We start from the raw sequence: 12,025 nt of genomic DNA, 5'->3' as shown, positions 1-12,025 counted from the left end.
GGGGAGGAAATCTCAGCAAGTACCGAGTGGTCTGGGAGGAGGGGGGTTCCCCACCACAATCTACCCGTGACTAACATTAATTTATCTGGTCTGTAGAGCTGCTGTTTTGTTGCCTTTTGTCTCTATGCCTCTAAACTTGGAATGCCTCAGTCCAAGTATAATTTGAGGGAGACTTTTTGTTTGGTTAGTTCCTAAGTGTTTTGTTAAATGTTATTAAGTCACATTATATACACGGGGATATTTTTGCAGGAATGCAGTTTGTTTAGCCATCCTCCAAACTGCAATGTATAAGACAATATTTAACAGCAAGCATAATATAACAGCAGTCAGTAAGATCACGATAGGCTGTAACACCGGGTTTAGTATTCCAGTTTCTGTTAGAGACCATCCAAACAGGATTTCCCACCATCGGTGTTCTGGATATCAACCTCCACTTTTTAACACTCCTTTTTAAGATTGATGTATTTCTTTAACATCTCACTGGACTGTGATAAGAGACTTTGTCCAGTCTCTCATGCTTGTTGTAGAAGGTTGATTAAATCTGGGTGGTGAAGGAGCTGTTTGATTATACTTAGACTCATTCTGATAGGTGTGGGCTGTAGCTCATGATATATCATGTAATCAAAAGACAAATCATCATGAATTGGTACAGATAAAGTAAATTCCAACCAACAATCATGGACAAGATGCATACACATAAGTTGATCTGATTGGTTATATTGTAAGCAAGATCAGCTATCAATAAAGTTTCACACAATACAGACACATCCTTTTCCAATGTCTGATGACAGATTCAGGAATCTCATTTGGGTGGATTTCAAAGTGGCAGATGTTTTGTTCTGTATCTTAACAGATGTCTTCAGCTTCAAGAGTGATAGTTTTGCAAATGAAACCTTGTTGCTCTCTCATAATGCATGTGTTGACATCAACTGTTTGCAACTTTCCTCCCTTTGATTGGCCCACGCTCTGTGCTCTAAGGGATAGAGGACAGTTCCATTGTGATTTAGTCCTAACGCAGTGATTGGGTATATAGTGTACACTGAAGCATTGCGTATTGTGAGGATGAAGGCAACAATCTTATCACTTTCCATGTGATAAGTGAAGTTGCAGAGTTGCCAGCATGATTGAAACTGTTTTTCAAATTCTGAGGCATTGTCCCAAATCAATTTACAAGTTTCAGTGGTAGGGTTCCTCCTTCTCTTTCTCCAAGAATGGCTGCTACCATAGGCTGTATCCACAAGTGTGCTCGGATACAACTCAAGGCAAGAGAGGTGTTACCTTGGGTTGCTCTGAGGGCTTTTGCAATTAATTGATGATCATTTTTTTCATTTTCTTCCCAATAAGGTAAAATGTCTGATCGGAGACACTGACTTGCTCCCAAGGCTGATAAAGATGACTGTAGTGGGCGTTCCAATTTGCTCAGGTCATCGGTAGTAGCAGTTAGTCTGTTCACTAAGACCTCAGCATCTATGCTATTCCGTACTCCCGATTCTGTCCCCAGTAACGCAGTGGTGTCCCATCATATAAGTTGGGATTGTTTATTATTAAAAGATGGTCCATGTAACCATGCTATGTTGTCAGGAGTGACCGATCATCGTTATTATCTTCATACGGCAGGACCATGGGGACCGGGCAGACTACTGTGTTCTGGTCCGTTGCTCTCCACCTTTTCTACCTTTTGTGTTAGACCATTATGTATCGTTCTGGTCCAGTGTATTATTATGTGGCCCAGACACTGGAAGAACTGCTCTCTCCTGGGCTCAATCAACACTAATCCAGAGCCTCCCTGGCTCTGCCCCACCTCCCCTGCCCTCTCCCCAGCCCAGCAGAGCAGCCCAGTCTGGGCTGGCCCCACAGCAGCGCTGGCCACAGGGTACTGCGGGGTTCTGGGCACTCCCCCCACAGCCCCAGCCCTCGGAAGGCCACAGCAGCTGCTGGCGGGCAGAGCGGGCTCTCAGCCTCCCCACCAGCCCAGGGCTGGAGCTGACCCCAAGTGCCAGCAGAGCCCGCTCACTCTCGGGCTCTCCTGCATTCAGCTGCGGGGCATCCCCCGCCCACACTGCCTCTGCCCCGCTCGGCCTCCCCGCCTGCCCTGCTCCCCAGCACAGCACCAGAGTCCTGGGGCTCCTCAGGCAGCTCCCCCACCTCTCCAGTCTCCCTTCCCTGGGCCCGCTGCATCCTCACTGCCTCCCACGGCACGGCACAGCCCTGGTTTGTGGGCACCTGGCTTTGGTGCTTTCTCCTGGGGGGTCTTCATCTTGAGGCTGTTTCACCTTCTGAGTCTCCATTCCCTTCCCACCCCAGAGGACATGGAGTGTCCCCATCCTCCCCTGACTACTCCAGATTCCTTTCCACATGGACTGACATCTGCCATCAGTCCCACCATACCTGTGACAGCCTGAGGAGGGTGACAAGGAGGTCCTGCGTGATCTCTCCTGCACCTCAAAGTGAATAAGAGAGCCTTCAACTGCTAGGTGTCTGAAAGATCTCAGTGATACCATGATTTTATTCCCCCAAACGCACGGAGAAAACAAGGTGGAAAGACACTGTCCATTTCCTTGGGTTTGGTTTTAACAGCAACTGAATCAAGGCGAGCGCAACCTTCAGGCACCAAACTCAGGACATCCCCTTTTTTTGCAGAGATGCTATTAGGGAGGCAAGAGGTGACACATACTTCTTCACGGATCACACATGACAGGACTGAGCGTCAAGGGAAGTGCTGTGATCACAAGCAATTACTTTTAAGTATGATTATCAGAGAAAAGAAATACAGAGGTCTTCCTAAAATACTTTCCGCGTACCACACAGAGAAGGGGAAGAGAATTCCTGTTGATGGTGCAAGACCCCTTGGATCAGTCTCCTCAGGGCATTCTTGAGCTCCTGGTTCCTCATGCTGTAGATGAGAGGGTTCACTGCTGGAGGCACCACAGAGTACATAACAGCCATCACCAGATCCAGGGATGGTGAGGAGATAGAGGGGGGCTTCAGGTAAGCAAAAAATGAAGTGCTGATAAAGAGGGAGACCACAGCCAGGTGAGGGAGGCACGTGGAAAAAGCTTTGTGCCTCCCCTGCTCCGAGGGTATTTTCAGAACAACCCTGAAGATCTGCACATAGGAAACAACAATGAAAACAAAGCACACAGAGAATAAACAGGCACTAAGTACAATAAGCCCAGCTTTCCTGAGATAGACTATGTCTGTGCAGGAGAGCTTGAGGATCTGGGGGATTTCACAGAAGAACTGGTCCACAGCATTGCCCTGGCAGAGTGGTATGGAAAATGTGTTGGCTGTGTGCAGCACACCATGAACAAACCCACTGCCCCAGGCAGCTGCTGCCATGTGGACACAAGCTCTGCTGCCCAGGAGGGTCCCATAGTGCAGGGGTTTGCAGATGGCCACGTAGCGGTCATAGGCCATGAGGGTCAGAAGATAAAACTCTGCTTCAATCAAGAAGACAAGCAGAAAGACCTGTGCAGCACATCCCCCATAGGAGATGGCCCTGGTGTCCCAGAGGGAATTGGCCATGGCTTTGGGGACAGTGACAGAGATGGAGCCCAGGTCGAGGAGGGAGAGGTTGAGGAGGAAGAAGTACATGGGGGTGTGGAGGTGGTGGTCGCAGGCGATGGCAGTGATGATGAGGCCGTTGCCCAGGAGGGCAGCCAGGTAGATGCCCAGGAAGAGCCAGAAGTGCAAGAGCTGCAGCTCCCGTGTGTCTGCGAATGCCAGCAGGAGGAACTGGGTGATGGAGCTGCTGTTGGACATTTGTTCCCCCTGAACAGAGGGGCCTGCTGAAGGAGATAAAAACAGTGAGGAGTTAGAACAGACACCTCTGAGCAGAACCTGTGCCATATGTTACAGTATGGTCCCCCAAGTGAACTCTGTCCTTCCAGGAAGACCTTTGTGCAGATCCTGGCGTGATCCCGGTTTGTGCGGGCTGAGGGTGCATTGGGGAGAAGGGGACTCTGCTGTGGGCTCCAGAGGAGTCGGTCGTGCTGTGCAGCAATGGGCAGACAGGAACCAGGAGTGATCGCAGGTTAAACCTACCGCTGATATAAAAGAGCTTTTGACCATTGTCACTCCCAGTTCCCCGGGCGGCAGAACACAGATGTGGGTTGGATTTCTTTGTTTATTTTGCTCCTGTTACCCCTGTCCCACCGGAGGAGTCATTTCTGAAGACAAAAATCCCTGGCATATTTATTACACTACAAGCGCTATTTTGAGAGTCCTGGGAGGCATCTAGGACAGAGCCTTAGTGCAGCAGGAGGAGAATCGGTCTCTCCATCCATCTGTCCATCTCATCTCAGCTCAGCTGAAGGAAGTTGAAGAAAAGCTCAGCTGCTTTTTCTTGCACCTCTTTGCTCTGGAGGATGACCACAGAGAGATCAGAGGAATCCAGGTTTCAAAGTGCAGATCTTCAACCTCCACTCCCCAGTGAAGAGTTGGGAGCTTTTGGATGCCCAGAAGATGGGGTGTCCTTAAAGAAATGTCAGCTTTATTACCAAACTGTGGAATGCATTGCCGAGAGACCCACAGGTTGGAAGGGGGCTGGGGCACCATGGACACATCAGCATGGCAGGACCTGCAGGAGCAGTCACTGAGCTGTTACTGCAGCCCATCCCAGAGAACCTGAAAACAAGAACAAAAGCAACAGCAGGGATGGGTGAAGCAAGGAGAAATGGCCCAATGGTTCTGCCAAGGCAGGCAAGGCCGGGGATGGACAGAGGGGCTCTCAGGAGAGTCTCTTCTGCCTGAGCTCTGGCCACAGATGAGGCAGCTGCTGCCCTGGATGCCACATCCTTGAGGGCAGAAGCTCACTGGGCAGGCACACAGCCCCCCGGGGCATAGGGACCCTACTCTGAAGGACAGCCCCGGGCACCCCTGGCTGCACACCCGCCTGCACACCCCTGCAACCATCCCCAGGACAAGGCAGTCCTGCTCCTCTGACGGTGCTTCAGGGAAGCCCTGCTCTGGAGAACACCCTTATCTTCTACACTGTGGTGGCAGTGCCCTGCAGCCCGAGACTTACCGTGCAGAGGGCTGTGAAGCTTTCTCCCACTGTGAGCTCTCAGCTGTCTTCCACTCCCAACTGCCTTTAAGCTCTCTCTGCACTGCTCATCTCATCGTTGTGCCTGAAGCTGTTCCCCCAGCCCTGCTGCGCTTTGCAGAGGAGCTGCTCCTGGGCAGAGCTGTCTCTCTACAGCAGCACCCGCTCACCAAGTGCTCCCTCGGTCCCAAGAGCCCGGCCCAGCTCAGCAGCAGAGCACCAGCCCAAGGCATTTTAATGACCCCTCTGGTGGGTTTGAGACACAGTCCATGAACCTCAGACACTGAGAGGAATTTGAAGAAACCTCTCAAGAAGCCACACTCAGATGAAATCTGCAAAACCAACACTTTCTTGGAGTGTTAATGGGTCCCACTGAGGACCATTACCAACAAAGCCTCCCCAGGGGCTCGTTGGAGCACAACACTGGAGTCAATAATGACAGGTAGGGAAAGGAAAATTAAAGGTGGCTCTGATGCTGAGGAAACCTGAATGTGTTACATTGAGCCAAAGGGCCACACTCTGACCTGCAGCCCCTGGGAAAGGAGATCTCGTCCCTCACCCCTTGCTCAGGGCTCTTCTTGGGGAAGTGTGATGTGGGGATGTGCAATGCCGAGGGAAGGAGTGTGGCATGACCCTTCTGGGTGGGGCAAGGAGGTAATGATGTCTTCCTGAAAAAGGTTAAAGCATCTTTTGGTAGGCCTTGGTGGCAAAGATAGTAGCCATAGCAATGGTGAAGAAGAGATCATGTCTGGTGGGGGCTTTCAGTGCCCCCTTCTTTCTTTGAAGGCACTCAATTGTCTTTCATTTTCACCTCAATATCTCACTGCCCTTACTGATATCTCTCCATCCTCCCTGGCTGGTCCTTGAAAGACAAAGCCATGGGCTGGTCCAGCCTCCCTTTGGGTGCCCGATTGTTCTACAGCACTGCCCTTGCAGTGACATTTCCTTCTCTTCGACTGTCAACCTCCCAAGCCACACGTTGTGGCATTATTCCTCTCTCCTGCTTTTTAACCACTATGAAGAAAAGCTCCACCATCTCTGAAACCACCCTTCAAGCAGTCACAGCTTGTGCCTGTGATGCTCTGAGCCTCCACTTCACCAGGCTGAAGGAGCTCAGGTCCCTCAGCCTCCCCAAATGGGGCATGTGCTTAAGACCATGAATCCCATATTGGCAGACCTCCTCTGGACACTCTCCATTCCTCCCATCTTGTCGAGAACTGGAAGCCCCAAAGAGGGCCACACTAGTCCAGAGGTGGCCACATGAGGTTTCAGCGGAGCAGGATGACAGCTCCCCTGCTGTGGGTGACCCACACTCCTCCCAAGGCAGCTCCACATGCAGCTGGCCCTGTTCATGGTGAGCATGCCCTACTGGCTCCTCTGGCACCCCTGGTGGTGCCCAGGCCCTTCTCCTCAGGGTGCCTACTCAGCCAGGCAGGTCCCAGGATGCCCTCCTCTACTGTATTAATCTTCCCCCTGATGCACCACTGGCCTCTTCTCTGTATAAAATTTCAAAGGTTTTCTGTTGCCCAAATTCCAGAGTTTCTCAAGGCCCTCCTGGACTGAAGCTCCCTTTGGTCAGCTGCCAACTTTAACGTGCAGTTGGTCACCCTGATTGGTTGTGTTCCTCACAAGGTAACAACCCAGGGAGTTGCAGGGCACTACAAATACTAACAGGTGGTGCTACTTTAGTGCAACTTCTTTCCAATTTAGGATTATCCATAGTGACCATCTCAGAAACAGCTGCAAAGCAAGCAAAGCCAGGGCCAGTGAGGAAAGAGCAAAGGGAGGTCTGCTGTTTATGTTGGAGGGTACAAGAAGGATCAAAGGGAAGAAAAGAGGGAGAAAGTTAATGGCAGGTGAAGCTAAGGACTAGATCAAGGCTGGTTTGGGAGATCCTGCCAAGAAGCTCTGGATGTGAGCAGCAGGTACTTGTTTGAGACAAGAACGACCCAGATGATCTGACCAAACCTATGTCTGCCCTACTTCCAGGGTCTTGGAGAGTCTGAGTACTTTCCCTACCATGGTGAAGAGAAGACCTGTGGTGGAAGGAAATGTACAGTCACTCATGTTGAAGGGACCGCAGAAGCTCTCTAGGCCAATGTCCATCTCACAGCACGTCCAGCTATTAGATTACACCAGGTTGCTCAGGGATTTATTCATGTTGGCTTTAAAACCTTCCAAGGAACGACACAGCACAACGTCACTGGCCAGCCTGCTCCAGTGCTTCACTCTCTTCATGGGTAAATAGTGTTTCCTCACACACAACAGGGAAGAACCTGGATCTGCCTCCTTGGTGACCTCCTGGTAGTGGTAGGAGGTAGTAATTTTATGTTCTTGTTAAAGCTCCCTAATCTCACAATTGAACACCTTCAGCTTTTTCAGCCTGTCCTACTGACAAGGTCAACCTTACCAATGCATACCTGAGAGGTTTAGAGCTCTTCCAATACCCCTGGATTTACTGGATTAGCAAGGGACTGCAGGGATGTTGGAATATAATCACCCTCATGCCGTCACGTTCTGTGTTGCTCTCATTTGTCACCCTGTTGCAATGCACAGCCGTTGCAGCCTGTAGGGACAGATCATGTAGTTCCATATCCCTGCCATGGGCAGGGACACCTCCCACTAGAACAGGTAGCTCAAAACCCTGTCCGACCTTGAGAACCTCCAGGGATGGGGCCTCCAAAACTTCCCTGAGCAATTTGTTCCAGTGCCTCACCACCCTCAATGTGAAAATCTTCTTCTTAATATCTATTCCAAATCTCGCCTTTTCCAGTTTGAAGCCATTCCCCCTCGTCCTATCACTACATGCCCTTGTAAAAAGTCCCTCTCCAACTTTCTCTTAACTCTCTCAGCCTGTCTTCAAAGGAGAGGTGCTCCAGCCCTCTCTTCATCTCCGTGGCCTCCTCTAGACCTATTCCTAACAGGTCATGGGAGAGAGCAGTGGGAATGTCTGGATCTCTGCCTGGGGAGAGGTGATGAGTCAGCTGAGAAAAAATGAATTAGTGGGCAGAGACACATGGGTGAGGTAGTGGGTGTCTTCTCAAAGAAATCAGGAACATTACAGATGATTGAGGAAGATTAAGGCTTTCTTCAGATGATCACAGCCATGCTCCCATGGGGAACATGCTCCAGTTTCATCTGGGAAGGGATATGAAGGGCAACAAGAAAGGATGCTACAACTATGTCAACAGCAAAGGGAAGGCTTGGGAAAACATGAGACCACAGCTGAATGGGGCGGGAGTCCTGCTGACACAGGACATAGACAAGGCTGAGGGATTTGATGCTTTTTAACCTCACTCTTTGCTTCTTAGATGAGCCTTCAGTAATCCCAGACCCCTGAGACTAGAGGCAAAGGCCAAATCAAGGATCATTTACCTTTTCACAGAATTGCTGAATGGTTGAGGGTGGAAGAGACTACTAAATGTCATCTGGTCAACACCTTTTCTCCCGCAGCGCCACCTAGACCCAGTTGTCCAGGATCATGTCCAGATGCCTCTTGAATATTATCAAGGATGGAGAATCCACAACCTCTCTGGGGAACCTGTGCCACCCCTCAGTTCAAATACTTTTCCTGATGTTCGGAGCTGTCTTTCAGCCTGTGTGAATTGGCTCTGATCCTGTCACTGAACAGCACTGAAAAAAAAAGAATCATAGAACAGCAGGTTGGAAGGGACCTCAAGGGTCATCTGGTCCAACCTTTCTTGGCAAAAGCACAGTGTCAATTAGATGGCTCAGCACCCTGTGCAGCAGAATCTTAAAAGTGTTGTCCTGGTTTGGGGTGAAGCAGAATGGATATTTTGTTCAGGAACTTCACTTTTGAGCTGAGCCTCTTCTAACTACTGAAATTAACAGCACATTGTGCAGACACTGTTCACCCTCAGAGGGATAAGACCTGTGTTTATAGCTGATGCCCGGGCATGGTATGCAGAGAGGCTCCTGCTTATACTTATTGCTATAACACCCAAGGGCGGCTCACTTTGGTGTTTGCCCCATTGGAGGGTCGGAAGCAGAAGAGCGTAAAGGGGTCCCACCTGCTGGGAGGAGCGGACAGGACAGGTGACCCCAAACTGACCAAGGGGGCATTCCATCCCATCTGCCTCGTGCTCAGTGTAAAAGCTGAGGGATCAAAGGGTCAGTGCTCTTTCTTCAATAGCCTGTGTCCAAGGAGGACTCTGTGTTTTCATTTGCCTTTGATCCCGGTCCGTGCGTTCCTGACTCTTGATCTGCCGTCCAGTTCCCATCCATTGCTGAGTCCAGTCTGGAACTTTCCCAGTTCTTGCCAGTGATGTGATCGTCATACTGTGTGCTCCATATAGGTTCTATATAATGAATATATTCCATTGTTTTCTTATTACTAGGATCAAATCTTTATCCAATTAATTGATTATTGGCAACTTATGAGGATTATCAAGATATAACAAAGCTATGTAGGGGGAAAATGAGAAGGGCCAAAGCTCAATCAGAACTCAGCTTGGCCACTGCAGTCAAAGACAATAAGAAAAGGTTCTTTGAATATATCAATAGAAAAAGGAAGACTAGGGAAAATGTAGGCCCGCTGGTGAATGAGACAGGTGCCCTAGTGGTGGAGGACGCAGAGAAGGCAGAGTTACTGAATGCCTTCTTTTCTTCGGTCTTCACTGCTAAAGCTGTCCCTCATGAATCCCACCCTCTGAAGGCAAAAGGGGAGGTTAGGAGAGTGGAAGATTTTCCCTCAGTTGAGGAGGACCGGGTCAGAGACCACTTGGCCAAGCTGGACATTCACAAGTCCATGGGCCCTGATGGCATGCATCCGCGAGTGCTGAGAGAGCTGGCGGATGTTATTGCTAGACCACTCTCCATCGTCTTTGAACGGTCATGGAGAACAGGAGAGGTGCCTGAGGACTGGAGGAAGGCCGACATCACTCCAATCTTCAAAAAAGGCAAGAAGGAGGACCCAGGGAACTACAGACCGGTTAGTCTCACCTCTGTCCCTGGGAAGGTATTGGAGCGACTCATTCTGGATGTCATCTCCAATCACGTTGAGGAACGGGAAGTTATTGGAAGTGGTCAACATGGATTTACCAAGGGTAAATCGTGCTTGACCAATCTGATAGCTTTCTATGATGTTATAACTGGTTGGCTGGATGAGGGGAAAGTCGTGGATGTCATCTACCTTGACTTTAGCAAGGCTTTTGACACTGTCTCCCATGACATCCTCATTAGGAAGCTGAGGAAGTATGGGCTAGATGAGGTGACAGTGAGGTGGATTGAGAGTTGGCTGCGGGACAGGACTCAGAGGGTTGTGATCAGCGGCACAGAGTCTAGTTGGAGGCCTGTAACCAGTGGTGTCCCCCAGGGGTCAATACTTGGTCCTATTTTGTTTAATATTTTCATTAATGACCTGGATGAGGGGACAGAGTGTATCCTCAGCAAGTTTGCTGATGATACCAAACTGGGTGGGGTGGCTGACACCCCAGAGGGCTGTGCTGCCATCCAGCGTGACCTGGACAGGCTGGAGAGCTGGGCAGAGAAGAACCTAATGAGGTTCAACAAAACCAAGTGCAAGGTCCTGCACCTGGGGAGGAAGAATGCTAGGCACCAGTACAGGTTAGGGGCTTACCTGCTGGGAGATAGCTTGGAGGAGAAGGATCTGGGGGTTGTGGTAGACAGTAAATTATCCATGGCCCAGCAATGTGCCCTTGTCGCCAAAAAGGCCAATGGAATCCTGGGCTGCATAGGGAAGAGTGTGGCCAGTAGGTCGAGGGAGGTCATTCTCCCCCTCTACTCGGCACTGGTGAGGCCACAACTGGAATACTGTGTCCAGTTTTGGGCTCCCCAGTTCAAGAGGGACAGGGAACTGCTGGAGCGAGTCCAGCGAAGGGCAACTAAGATGATTAAGGGCTTGGAGCACCTCCCTTATGAGGAAAGGCTGAGAGAGCTGGGACTCTTTAGCCTGGAGAAGAGAAGGCTGAGGGGAGACCTGATTATGGCATACAAGTATCTAAAGGGTGGGTTGAAGAAGGATGGAGCCAGGCTCTTTTCATTGGTTCCAAGTGACAGGACGAGGGGCAATGGGCACAAGTTAGAACACAGGAAGTTCCGTTCAAATACACGGAAACAGTTCTTTACGGTTCGGGTGACAGAGCACTGGCACAGGCTGCCCAGGGAGGTTGTGGAGTCCCCTTCCCTGGAGATTTTCAAGACCCGCCTGGATGCAGTCCTGAGTAATGTGCTCTAGGCAATCCTGCTTTAGCAGGAGAGTTGGACTAGATGATCTCTAGAGGTCCCTTCCAACTCTGATAATTCTGTGATTCTGTGATTCTGTGATTATTAATATTTTGTTAAAATAATTTTGTTTCTTTTCAAAGCATCAGTCTCTATCTCTCTCATTCTTCTCTCCCTTGGGAGAGAAGTTAAAGGAGAGCATCTGTCATTTATTTTGGTGGAAGTCCAACCAAAACCACAACACCAGACTAAACAATCCCATGTTCCTCAGCCGCCTCTCATAAGACTTGTTTCCTAGACCACTCACAAGCTTCCTTGCCCTTCTCTAGACATGCTCCAGTGCGTCAATGTCCCTCCTGTAGTGAGGGGCCAAAAAATGAACACAGTACTCAAGGTGAGGCCTCAGCAGTGCCAAGAACAGGGGAACAATCACTTCCCCAGTGCTGCTGGCCACACTATTTATCATACAAGCCAGGATGCTGTTGGCCTTCTTGGCTACCTGAGCACGCTGCTGGCTCATACACAGCCGGCTGTACACCAATACCCCCAAGTCCTTTTCGGCCAGGCAGCTTTCCAACCACACTTTGCAAGAACTGTAGCGTTGCATGGGGTTGTTGTGACCTAAGTGCAGGACCCAGCACTTCTCCAGCATCTGATTCCCACGACCTGCCTTCCTGGCCTGTGATGGGGCATTCCCAGGAGAAGAATGTGGGCTGGGGCTTGAGGAAGGCACATTGGCCCGTCACGGGGCTCTGAAATCACCTGTGAAGGCAGGAG

The 12,025-nt window shown here is 50.2% G+C and overlaps 1 protein-coding gene across 1 annotated transcript; it reads right to left on the bottom strand.

Annotated features, from left to right (window-relative positions):
- Positions 1-2,781: 2,781 nt before the first annotated feature.
- LOC309683917 (olfactory receptor 14A16-like) lies at positions 2,782-3,762 on the bottom strand (the record flags this gene model as incomplete). Its single annotated transcript, XM_082499897.1, has 1 exon — positions 2,782-3,762. The coding sequence occupies one exon, from the start codon at positions 3,760-3,762 to the stop codon at positions 2,782-2,784; it is 981 nt and encodes a 326-aa protein (XP_082356023.1).
- Between the last annotated feature and the right edge of the window lie 8,263 nt (positions 3,763-12,025).

This window comes from Vanellus vanellus (genome assembly GCF_965231255.1).
Source record: "Vanellus vanellus genome assembly, contig: HAP1_SCAFFOLD_35, whole genome shotgun sequence".
Lineage (NCBI taxonomy): Eukaryota > Metazoa > Chordata > Aves > Charadriiformes > Charadriidae > Vanellus > Vanellus vanellus.
The sequence above is the reverse complement of the archived record's forward strand: the minus strand, read 5'-3'. Positions and strand labels throughout refer to the sequence as shown.